Raw genomic sequence first — 11,977 nt, 5'->3', positions numbered from 1 at the left:
GCAAGGGAAGCTGAAAGAGAAAATCAGCATTTCTAGTTTCTCTAATGAGAGGCAGAATCTCATAAGGTATAGAATTTCCCAAGCCCAGGAAGAAGGTTCAGATGATGGGTCACCAGCATCAACAAGCATCTAGTACACACACTAACTACTGGAAGTGCTGTGATTATGACCTAGGGCTATGAGAGAACGTTCCCTGATGTTAGGTCTAAACTAGTGAGAAGGAGGAGGAAGGAGGTTATCAAGGACAAGTAAGAAGCAATAGCTAAGACCAAGATTTTTGGTTCCCAATGAGATCCATTAAAAAAAAATAGTTCTGTGGTTTTTCCAATGTGAGACTGGCTGGACTTCATGAAATCCACGTCTTCCTTGCAATCAGTAGGAACTGGTTTGTTCTCTCTGCACATAGTTTTCCCTCTTCTCTTGAAATAATTATCTCAGAAGAAAAGTCTACCCACCCAGGGAGAGGACATGCAGTCCCAGCCTGGTGGAGCTCAAAGGTGCATTGGGGCAGTTTTAGAGACTTCAACAGCACTTACAAAGGGTACCCGATTCTGCTGCTCAGGATACCCGTTCCACTTTTTGAATAGCAGGTCTTAAGAGGAGCGATTTTCTGTTTTGGTTTTTCTAGTGGCCCAGGTCTTGAAGAAGAAAGACCATGCATGCTTTCAAAGGTAGAACAATTCCTCTCCCCTAAATGGCTATTGGGCCTGGAAGTAGCAGGATGGGGGATTGGGGATGGCTCCAGAAGGCACAGGGGCGAAGGGCAGCCCAAGTAAGGGAGGCCAAGTCCAGGGCAATCTTTTAGAGTCATGGTTTTGATTCACTCAGCACCCAAGGATTCCAGTTTTGCCTCTCCAGCCAGGCCTTTTTCTTAGCTCTGGTTCTATAAATCCAGCTATTTGGCCTGTGTCTTCCCTTGGACTGATTCAAAGATAACTCAAACACAACACATCCAACAAAACTCAGGGTCTCCCCTACCAAATTTGGTCCTCTTCCAGCGTTCCTCATCCCAGCAGATGTCACTGCTCTCCTCCCAGTCCCCACACCAATGAGGGTTTCTCCCTCTCCCTTGCCTTCCACATCCAATCCATCGCCAAGTCCCATTTGCTGCTGAAATCATTCCTCATCACTTCTCTGCACACCCACTGCCCCTTCCCAAGCCCAAGGTACCATCTCCCCTGAACAATTGAGGAGCCACTGGACAGGTCCCCTAGTGTCCACTAAGGCCTCTTTCCTGTCAGCCCCACACAGAGACCATGGGAATCCTTTTAAAAGTCAATCCTGATCACATGTGTTCCCTAATGAAAACCCTTGGACAGCTCCCCAGAGCTCTAGGCTCTGGCCCTGCTTACCTCTTCAGGATCACCAGCACATCCCCACCCCCACCCCCACCCATGGTCAAGTTTCCTAGGGTTGCCACAGTAAAGGGCCACAAACTGGGTGGCTTAAGACTCTCTCCCAGTTCTGGAGGCTAGAAGTCCAGAGTCAAAGTGTCAGCAATGGTTCTAAGAAAGAGCCTTCCTTGCCTTTTCCTAGACCCTGGGTTGCTGGCAATCCTTGGTGTTCCGCGGTTTGTAGCTGCATCACTGCAGCCTCTGCCTCCGTCTCTGCATTCTCCCTTGGGTCTCTGTCTCTGTGTCTCTTCCAAGGACCAGCTGTATTGGATTAAGGGTCCGCCCTATTCCAATTGGGCCTCCTATTTCCAAATAAGGTCACATTCTGAAGTACCAGGAGTTAGGACATCAACATATCTTTTGGGGGACACAGCTCAACCCTACACTCGTCCTTACTATGCTCCAGTCACACCAGGGTAACAGTCCTTCCACTAAGGGGCCTTTGCACCTGGGGTTTAGATGCTTGGCTTGCTCACCACCCCCCTCCCCCTGGTTAATTCACTCTCAGGAAGGCCTCCCCAAACCTCAGGAAGGCTAGGTAAGGCCAGACCACTGCTGTAATACAGTTTGGACTTAAATATTCTATTATGTGGTTTGATTAATGGCTATCTCCCCTACTAGGCTTTAAACTCTAGGGGGTAGGGACCATTTCTGTTTCGCTAACCATTGAATTCCCAAGAATTAGTACAGTGCCCAGAACAAAGCAGTTGAGTAATAGACATTTTATGACAGCATGAATAAATAAAATTGTGAATGAATGAATGAAACGCAGCAGTTATCTTTTAGCACCTCATTCCAGTGTTCCTGTTGCAGCCTGGGAAATCCTAGAAGTGGGACGCTGCCCCTGTAGGGAGCTTTTCCCCATCCTTGCTGAAAGGATTCAAATTTCTGGCCACCAGAAAGTCCTTTTCCGGCAGGAAATGGAGCAGGTTTGTTTGCAAATCGGGCCCAGGGAGCCCTGCCAGGTCCCCAAGCAGAGACCAAGCCAGCCTCGTCCTGCAAGTTTCGTATCATTTGCAGCTTACATTTCCCTGCGTCCTCCTAGCCTGAGCCTCGTCTTTCTCTAACTCCCCACCCCCTTTCTTTAACGATCCTTGTCTCATCCCATGGGGATGGGTTATCAGCCTCTGGCTCAGTGGAGAAGACTTTCTTCCAAGGTTTACGAAGCAAACTGATGGTGAAGCCAGAGTCCCAGCACAAAAACAAAGAGAGGAAAAGCAGCCAACATTTATCTACTCTGTGCCAACCATTGTGGCAAGTAATTTTACGTGTATCCTTTTATTTAATCATTCCAGTAATCCTTCCTCATGGGTTCAATTAGCATCTGCATTTCATGGAAGAAGAAACTGAGGCTTGGAGGGGTTAGAAAGAGCCTAGAATTCATCCTACTAGATCAGTGGTTTCCACAGGGAAAATCTGGCCCACCAGTTGCTTTTGTAAATAAAGGTTTATCAAAACCGAGACATGTTCATTCATTTATATATCTTCTGTGGCTGCTTTCACAGTACAAGGGCAGAGTTGAGAAGTTGTGGCAGGCATTATATGGCCTGCAAAGCCAAAAATATTTCTTATTTGGTCCTTTGTAGAAAAAGTTTGCCAACCCTTCTAGATGACACCCCATCCCCAGGCTCACCATCTTATGAGCAGGCTCACCAGTACCAGAGATTCATTACTGTTGCTATGTCCACAAACCTTCTAAGGGAAATGGGCCCCTCTCTGCTCCACCCACCACTTGGCTCAGCCCTTGCCACAGCTGACTAGACCAAGGGGTGGGGGCCTGACCCCAGGTGTCCATACCCAGCTGGGCAGCAACCTACAGAGTGAATGGCCTGACATAAAAAGATGAACTAAACCAATCAGGTTCCTCTCTTGGGAATTTACATAAAAGAACAGAGAGGCCAAGGCTGTGGGGAGGGGAATGGAAGCTATGGAGTCCTGAGGACAAGATGAGGCTGGGAAGTTTATGCTAGGTCAGGAAAAGGCAAGGTTGTAAGGATTTCTGCTGATAGGGAGAGAAGAAAATGGAGGAGTCTAGCAGATGGAGTTAGAATTTATAAGAGCAGTCCTGCTGCCCTGAGAGAAAAAGGGAGAAAGAAGCTTTGGTCTCTAAAGTTCTCCCACTTACAACTCCTATGAGGCCAATGGTACTCTTCTTGGACTATTTCTTAGGCTTTTTGGTTGCAAATAAGAGAAAACTCAACTTAAATGGGCTTCAGCACTGATGGGTATGCATGGACTCATATAACTAAAAAATACAAAGGTACTCTATGCTCAGTTTGATTCAGCAATTCAAATGATGTCACTTCGGGCCCGGTTTCCTGCAGTCTCTCTGCTCTGCCTTTTGCAATGCCAACTTCATCCTGTCTCCTGTGTGCCATCACCCATCTCTGACTCTTCCCTCAGGGTGTTGGGATGGTTGTGCAATGCCAGACCTCACGGCCTCATACCAGACTGTCCGCGGGAAAGCAGGGTGCTTCTTCCAGTAGCTCCTTCACATGCTGGGGTATAATCTCTCTCATTGGGTGGAATTCATCACACGCATAGCCCTGAACCGATCTCTGTGGCCAGAGAAATGGGCTGCACTGATTGAATTAGACTCTCCCCTATTTGCCTTCAGTCTCGTGTTTCATGGCAACATCTGAAGGCTTATCCTGTTCCAGGACCTGTGTCACACTTCACATGCATTACCTCTCTTAGGGCTCACAAAAGCCACATGAAGGAGTTACTGGAATTATCCCTGTTTTTATCAATGAGGAAATCAAAGCTCAGAGAGGAGGGGCTTCTTGCCCAGGGCCGCAGAGATAGCATGTGGCAGAAATGCCGATCAAAGGTGGAACCAGGAACTAAGCAGGGCCCGTGGGATTCAGGAACCTGAGCCTTTAAGGCACGGCATCCCTACCTGTTGGGAGGAAGGGGGGGGTGTCACCCCACGGCCATCAGCTACTGTTATTCTACTGCCTGTTGTTATCCCCTGTGACCCAAAGCCTTTGCAGAGGGAAGTATTTTGTCCACAGATTATCAAGCTTCAGACTGAGTTACTCAAAAGTCCTGCTCCTACCTCTGGACTCTCTATCCTCCCCCCACCTCAATCCGTTTCCATAGAAACTGCTAGGCTCCTGCATCTCTTTCATCCTCCTTTCTGCAAGGCAAGGCCAGCTCCCCAGCACCCTCAGTAGCCAGATCTGACCATTATAAAGACCAAAGAAGCAATAGCCAGAAGAAACATGTGCAGGCAGGGGAGGAACCGGGTCAGCCTTCTGGTTTTTTCTTTGATGCCTTCCAAAATAACATCAGGTGCTCTGAGGAGCTCTGCCAATTAGCGTGCCCAGTGGGTCCTAGCTGGAAGGTTGTTTGTCATCATGGTGAGTTTGCATCTCACCATCTCGTGGTCACCAGGCCTCGCTTGCTTCCTGGGGGAGCAATTCTGGGGCCGGGGCGGGTGCCTAGGACAAGAACAAGTGGCAAGTCTCCTCATCAGTCCTTGGTATTGGATGACAGTCCTCAGGATGCAGCTGGGGGAGCAGGGGTGGAAAGTTTACTCCTTCTGGGAAAGGGAGAAGCCTGCAATCAGCTGACCTGTGCGTGTCCTGGGAACAGTGGGCACTGCATCATTCCTTACCACTGCAAGGGCCCTGGGGTCCTGGTGGCTAGGATTGGTAAGAACTTTATACCTATTGCCCAGGGCCCTGGTGCCTGGTCCACAGGGACTCTATATACAAAGGAAATTGGAGGAGCCAAAGCATTCTTGACGTCCAACCTCTCCCAGGTCTTAGGTTGGGCATTAATCGCTGTAAGCCTCAGTTTCCGCATCTTTTAAATGGGTCCAATTCTTGCATGGCACACCCGATGGGCTAGTGGTGCAGCCCAAACCAGGTAAGACACATCAAAGCCCTCTTTAAAGGCATTTAAAGGGATCAGCATCATTGTCGTCTTCACCATGGGAGGGGGCGGTCCTGGAAGAGTAGCAAAACCTTGGGCATCTAAAAATAACTAGAGGAGCAACTGAGATATAAACATAAAAGAGTTTTGCTTTTACCGTCGCTCTTTCAAAATTTGCTCATTGAATCCCCCTTTCCATCTCTTAATGATTTCCTGCTCTGAGTCCATGTGTGAGTCTCCTCTCACATCCAGTTATTTACACTTGGTGTGGTTTGGTCAAACTCCACTGCCAACCAGACAAAGGCCTTGGGTGCAGGGCTGTGTGGGGCGGGGGTGTCAGTGTGTGGGTGGGGCTGGCTTCGAGACACTACACCCCACCCCACCCCATTTTGATGGGAGAAGAAATGGGAAAAACATCTTCTTACCTATCTGGCCACCTGTGGGTGGCAGGCGCCACCTGGTTCTGGCTACCATTACTTAGTCTCTGGGGAGCTTGAGGTCTCTGCATGGTGAGGTGGAGGTTTCCTTAGAGCAGTTTCAGTGCCACACTAGCATCCTCCAGCACCAAGGAGCAGTGAGCAGTTCCCGGGCACCTGCTTCACCTGTAAAGGCCATGCCCCTTCCCCAGGAACCACAGCACCCTCCAGGGGCTCCAGAGAGCTAGAAGGATGTGGGACTGCCCCCATCTTCATCAGGACACAGGGCAGCACAGCCTCTTCCAGCCTTGCCAGCACAAGCCTGCTTCCTCAGCCTTCGGCCGGCTCTCAGGCAAAACCAAGCGCCAGTTCCATCGTCACGTGTGGCCCCAAACTCAAGAATTCTGCTCACCCCAGCCGGCTCCAAGAGCACGTGGGCACCCCGCCATCTCCTTACTGGAGATGCATCCCCCATGACCTCGAGAGGAGTTCTGGAGGGACCCCAGCAAAACCTGACCTCCGAGGAGCCGCAGATCACACACACACATACAAACACACACACACACACACACACACACACACCAAAGACTGGGCTCCTTCCTCTCTCTCCTACCATGTCATGTCTTTTTATAGACCATGCAGTGGTTAGAAGGCCAGGCAGGCCCAGCGAGGCAGGCAGATAGGTGCCCGGCTCCTGGAGGGCAAGATTTACAAGATTTGCCACCATTTTAGAACAACAAGAAAAGATCCTCTAATATCTTATATCAATAGCTATCTTTTAATCAAACACCACTGCCAGGCTTTTTGCTAACTAACCCTTTGACTGAGATTAATAGTATCACCTCTTTTCTACTAAGATTCAAGAGGTTAAATATCCGGCCCAAGGCCTTGTAAGCCAGTTAGTGGGTTTCAAACCCACAGCTGGCCCATTCCAGAGCAGGATTGCTTCCGCAGAACTCAGCATGAGGACAAAAGAACAGAGATTTGCTTGAGCTCTTCAGACCTCCGTGTGCCTGTGCCTGGGAGAGCCAGGGATGGGCTGCCCAGAAAGAGACTCCAACCATGCATTTAAAATAAATGGTACAGGGCAGTGCAACAGTGGCTCACTGGCAGAATTCTCACCTGGCATGCCAGAGACCTGGGTTCAATTTCTGGTGCCTGCCCATGTAAAAAAAAAAAAACAAAATGATGATAAAATAAAATAAATGGTACAGGACTCTCCCAATGCACAGTTTGGAGGACACTGTGGTCATCTGCTGGCATACTAGTCAAGCAGATAGCTCCGGAAAGTAGAAAGCAGGAATCCCACTCTCTTTTCCTCACCAAGAAAGCCAAAGCAACGAGGGGATACTGGCTTCAGTCTTTGAAGAGCCAAGGATGAGCTCTCACAGCCTACAGATGGAGCAGGGGTGGGGACAGGAGGTGGGTCAGAGAAACCCAGTGGCAAGTGCCAGAGATAGAAGGGGCTGGCCTGGCCCCTCCAGGGGCTGTGGAGCACAGTGGCTAAGAGCCTACGTTCTGGAGATAGCATCTGTCTTAGCCTTGACCTCTCTGTGGAATCAGCCCCTCCAGGAGCCATTAGCAATGCTGGGGAGGGGCACTGGCCAAGGAATTCCTTAGCTGATCACTGGCTCCACCGGAAGCCCAAAGGAGCATGAAATGAGAGAGCACACTATCTCACTTAATCCTCAGAACAAGTCTACAAGCTAAGAATGTTCCCATTTTGCAGAAGAGAAGACTGAGGCACAATCACATAATTTACCCAAGGTCACAAAGCTTTCCCTGTAACCAGAACCCAAGTGGCCTGATTCTAAAGAACTTACTCCTAACCACTGAGTAGTCCTGCCTCCTAGAGGCAGGGGGAAGGTATCCCCAAACCAGGGCAAAAGAGAGCCAGGACTCTCCCTGCCACCAGCGCATCACCAAAGCCCAAGGCAGCTGCCTCCCCACCTTTCCCTTCCCCTCCCCAATAGGCCATTTGTCTCCTTTTCTCTCCCAATCTGTTCCCGAAAGAAAGTCACTGTAAAATCATCTCCCAAGGCAAAAAACCAAGGGGTGTTTTTGAATTCCCCTGAATTCCCTTTTCCAGCTCATCCCTCCCGTGAAGGGGCAAGCTCCCCCCTCCCCTCGGTCTCCTCCTGGTGTCCCCTCTCCCTAGCGCCCTCCTTTTGATTCTCACCTTCTTCCCTTTCACTCTCCCTTTGGAAGGCAGTTCAGCTAACACTCATTAGCACATGTTAATGAGCATCAATTCCTTTCTCAGCCTCTCGGCTGAGAGTGGGGGTGAGGAGGGATGAAGCCACTGCTCCACCAGGCAGGGTCCCGCCCCAGGCCCCAGAGGCGCCACAGAGGGCAGGAGCCCAGGTCTCAGCATCTGGAGTCCTGCTGTCTCGGGGCCTCAGGGCTGTACCCTCGGTAGCTGCTTCTATCTTCTGGGTGACCAGCACCCTTGCTCCAGCGGGCCATTCTCTGCCCACTGGACCAGGCAAATTCCCCAAGTGTCCCCAGGTGGGTGTGGTTAGGGATCAGCAAGGAGGGGATCTAATTCTACCATCCCCTGGACACCCACCAGCATGTTTAGGGTGAGGCAGGACCCCAGGGGGTGAAGGGAGTCCTGGGGGGGTGGGTGTGCAATAACCAAGACAAGGGCATCACTGGTTCCAGCGGCCCCCAGTACAGCCTGGGCTTCTCCCCGGGACTGGGCTCATGACAGAGCCAGGTGGCCAGAGGAGAGAGAGCTGGGCTCAAACTCCAGCTCCGGGCAAGTTGTCCAGCCATTTTTAAGCCCCAGGTCACACATCAGGAATGCCTGCTCTGGAAGGGGGGCGGGGGCGTGGATGCACGAGAAAGGCCCCAGCAAACTCTGAAGACGGGGGCGGGGAGGGGGGACGGGACTGGATTCTTATAAAGGCTTTATTTCATCATCATCTCATCATCATCATCATTTTGGCTCCTGCTGGACAATGTGGTGGCTTTGTTCTCAAGGAGGTGGCGGACGGAGGGGAAGGGCAGCATCTCTCCCGTTTTCACCAAAAAGCCTCTGGGTTCCCGTGGCGGGCGCGGGGGCCATCTCAGCGCAGGTGTGCTGGCCCCCCACGCACCTGGCGGAGCCCCTCGGGCGCCCCTGCCCCGCCGCGACCCAGGCCCTATTCCCTGGGCCCGCGCGCCCCCTGCTGGACGCCCTGAGCGGGCGCAGCCTCCGGACTGTATATAAAGGCAGCGTGGCGCGCAGCCCCCGGACCAGCGAGAGCCGAGCCGAGCCGGCGCGGAGGGAGAGCGCGGTACTGGCCCAGGTCTCCGAGCGGCTCGCCATGGCTGGCCCACAGCAGCAGCAGCCCCCTTACCTGCACCTTGCCGAGCTGACGGCGACCCAGTTCCTGGAAATCTGGAAGCACTTTGACGCAGACGGTCAGTAAAGCGCCCAACTTCTGTGCCCATCAGCTGCAGGGGACCTGCCGTGGAGAGAGGGGAAGGGGTATTGCTCGATGCGGGCAGGGGGGCACGTCTTTGCCCGCGGTGTTGTCTTAGCCCCTGCACCTGCTGGGGCTGGGGTCTCGAGCTTGGGAGGCATCTGGCTGCTCCGGTGACAACTGTCAGTAACTTTTCTTCCCTGATATAGACGACAGAGGGCCCACCTGCTTATGCAGCCTCACCCTGGGCAAGGTGGAGCTTTCCCAGAAAGGAAGCCTGGGCTAAGAAATGCCATCTTCCCCGCCCTTCTCTGTAAGGAAACTTCCTGGCTTTGGCTGCTGCAGCCACAGGTCTCAGAAGCCCACTCATTTCTTGCCTCACGTTCCCCTTTGGTTGAGTGCTAGATGAGTTCCATCACATACCTGGGGCTTGGGTCAATCTGGGGGCTTCTGAGGGGAAGCCCTTGGCCACCCCCGACCCCAGCCTGGCTGACAGTGAGCAGAAGTGGAGAAGGGTTTTTGGAACTCTGAGCACCCCCTGGGGTTCCTGTGCCCATTTTCCACCACCACCACCCCCCGTGGGCATCTGGGTTTCCCAGTCACAGCAGCAGAGCATTTGGACCCGGCTCTGGTGGGGTGTCGGCCCCAGACCTGTCCCCTGATGATGATAATTATCGTGATGACAATCTTGGATGCTTTGGGTGACCCCATCCTCGGGTGGGGGGAGACACAGACTTAAATGCATCTGTGACCAAGCCCCTTTCTGTGTGGTTTTGACATCGACTCATAGAAAAATTGAGGACTGGATTGAATGACCTTTTGGGGTGGCCCCCGTCACTGGGCTTTCAAGGGTCCATGGTGCTCTGTCTCAGGCATAAAGGGAGCCCCCCCCCCCCACCACCACCAAAGGCTTTTGATGGCACTACAGCCATCCCGAAAGACAGGTGATCTGATTTTCTTCTCTAAGGTCTTGGTAAGAGTTGCCATCCAATATGTTCTGGCATCTCAGACCAGGCACCTAAGACAGGGTGTTTTGTTTTGTTTTTTATCAGGCTCAAGGTTTTTATCCCGGGGCTGAGAGTGCAGGAAAAGGGAACTAAAGGGAGGGTCAGCTGGTGGCTCACTCAATCCCCCCTGCCTCCCTACCTAACCATGGCATGGTGTGGAGGTTGCTAAACAGAGGCGCTCTGCCCAGAGCACTGTGGGAAGGCAGGGGTTAATTTCTGGGACTGCTACTCAGTGAAGCTTTGTCACCTTGGAGCCAGCTAAGAAAGCTGGAGAGCCAGAGGGCTGGGCAACTGGATACCTGGATTAGGAGCCTGATCTGCCTATGAATTATTGAAGGACGTTGGGGAGATTGTTAAATCCGTAAAATGGGGCTAAGGAGTGGGTTGCATTTCCATCCCCAGCTAGTGCATGAAACTCCCTTAGTGGAAAGGGCTGTAGTGGGTCTGCAGCCTCTTAATATTCCAGATGACATGCTTACGCCCTAAGGATGCTTCTGCCAGTTTATCTGCACCAGAGACTAACATGACTCAAGGAAAGTTACAAAGTGGACAAGGTTATAGCACTGGCCTCTTGCCAGATGAGTCAGCTATAAATGGAGGACTCCACAATTCTACTTTTCCTCCTTCAGTAATCGTGCATATCTTTATATGAGATATTGTACTTTTCAAAACACAACAGCACCTTCTTGAGTCCCTCCATGTGAGGCTGCTGGGCAGATTGTGATTCCCCCTGGGTAGATGAGGAAAGAGGTACAAGAGGTGTCTTATCCAAAGTCATGTGGGACTAGTAGGTTAGTGGCTGGGGTAGTTCTTGGCCAGGTGAGAAGAGGGGCTTTTCTGTGATGGTAGATACAAGTCTCCCATCCATTCCCCCACAGGAGAATTCCAACCCAGGCTTGGAAGAGATGGACAGTTCCCCTTATCCTAGAGAGGGAGGGGTCCTTGGCTTGGCTGGGGCATGGCTGAGCGAGAGCTAGACCCAGGAGTCTTTAGAGAGGCCCAAAGCCATGGCACCTCTGGCTCCCTCTTGGTCTTAGGTTAAAGGGAAGCTAGAAGTCTCTTCTTGACTTCCTTGTCGGCTGGGCTCTCCCACTGCCCTCTCTCTGGGTCACAGCCTCAGGGAACTCCCAAGGAGGGACTGTGGACCAACAGAAAAGGAAGGCAAAGAGATGGAAGAGAAAAGTGAATTAGGAAAATGGGGATACTGCCTACTTGGAAGTCCACTAAAGCATCCGGAATTAGGCTTTGGGCTGCGTTGCTTTCTCTTTGACCTTCGTCCTTCTCCACGCCTGCCTTCCTGAGCACTCATAGGCTGCCGGTGGGCTCCCCACCTCCCCACCTCCCCACCTCCCCACCTGCCCACCTGCCCACTGCCCTACTCTGGGCCTCTCTCCTGCTAACTCTTGCTTCTGTTTTCAACTTGGGCTTTCTGCCGTCTCTAGAGCCCCCATGCCACTCAAGATGTTAAAGACCTTTGGGAGAATTCTCCTGTACTGCTCACCGGTCCCTGGAGTGAGCTCACTGGAGCCCAATTAATCACAGCCACCTGTGAGAGGGAGCGGCCTCCCCTCCACCCCGCCAGCCCCCCACACCCCCTGGGAAACAAAGGCAAGGAGAACTTAGGAGAAAGCTGGGTTCTAAGGAAGGATGAGGGGTGGGGTCTCTGATCTTTAACTCGGCCCATTCCGAAACAGAAGGAAGAGTCCACATCCTGGTGTCTTTGCCCAAATAGATTATTTTCAAAATTATCATAAGTTTTGCAGTGGAGGAGGAAGGAGCCGAGTTTTTGAGAGTGGGAAGTTTTTTTGAGAGTGGGAAGTTGGGACTCAGAGGCAAAGTTGTTTTCACAGGTACACAGCCAAGCAAGAGCG

General features: G+C 51.9%; 1 protein-coding gene across 1 annotated transcript in view; it reads left to right on the top strand.

Annotated features, from left to right (window-relative positions):
• Positions 1 to 8,945: 8,945 nt before the first annotated feature.
• The window catches only part of CALB2 (calbindin 2), a 36,833-nt gene continuing 33,801 nt past the window's right edge, over positions 8,946 to 11,977 (top strand). Inside the window, exon 1 of the mRNA XM_077132960.1 lies at positions 8,946 to 9,097. Within this exon, the coding sequence (XP_076989075.1) occupies positions 9,001 to 9,097 (97 nt within the window). The 5' untranslated portion in view covers positions 8,946 to 9,000. The remainder of the gene's footprint in view (positions 9,098 to 11,977) is intronic.

The sequence above is a fragment of the Tamandua tetradactyla genome, chromosome 16 (assembly GCF_023851605.1).
Source record: "Tamandua tetradactyla isolate mTamTet1 chromosome 16, mTamTet1.pri, whole genome shotgun sequence".
NCBI classification, from domain to species: Eukaryota; Metazoa; Chordata; class Mammalia; order Pilosa; family Myrmecophagidae; genus Tamandua; species Tamandua tetradactyla.
This window is presented reverse-complemented; position numbering and strand designations above follow the sequence as displayed.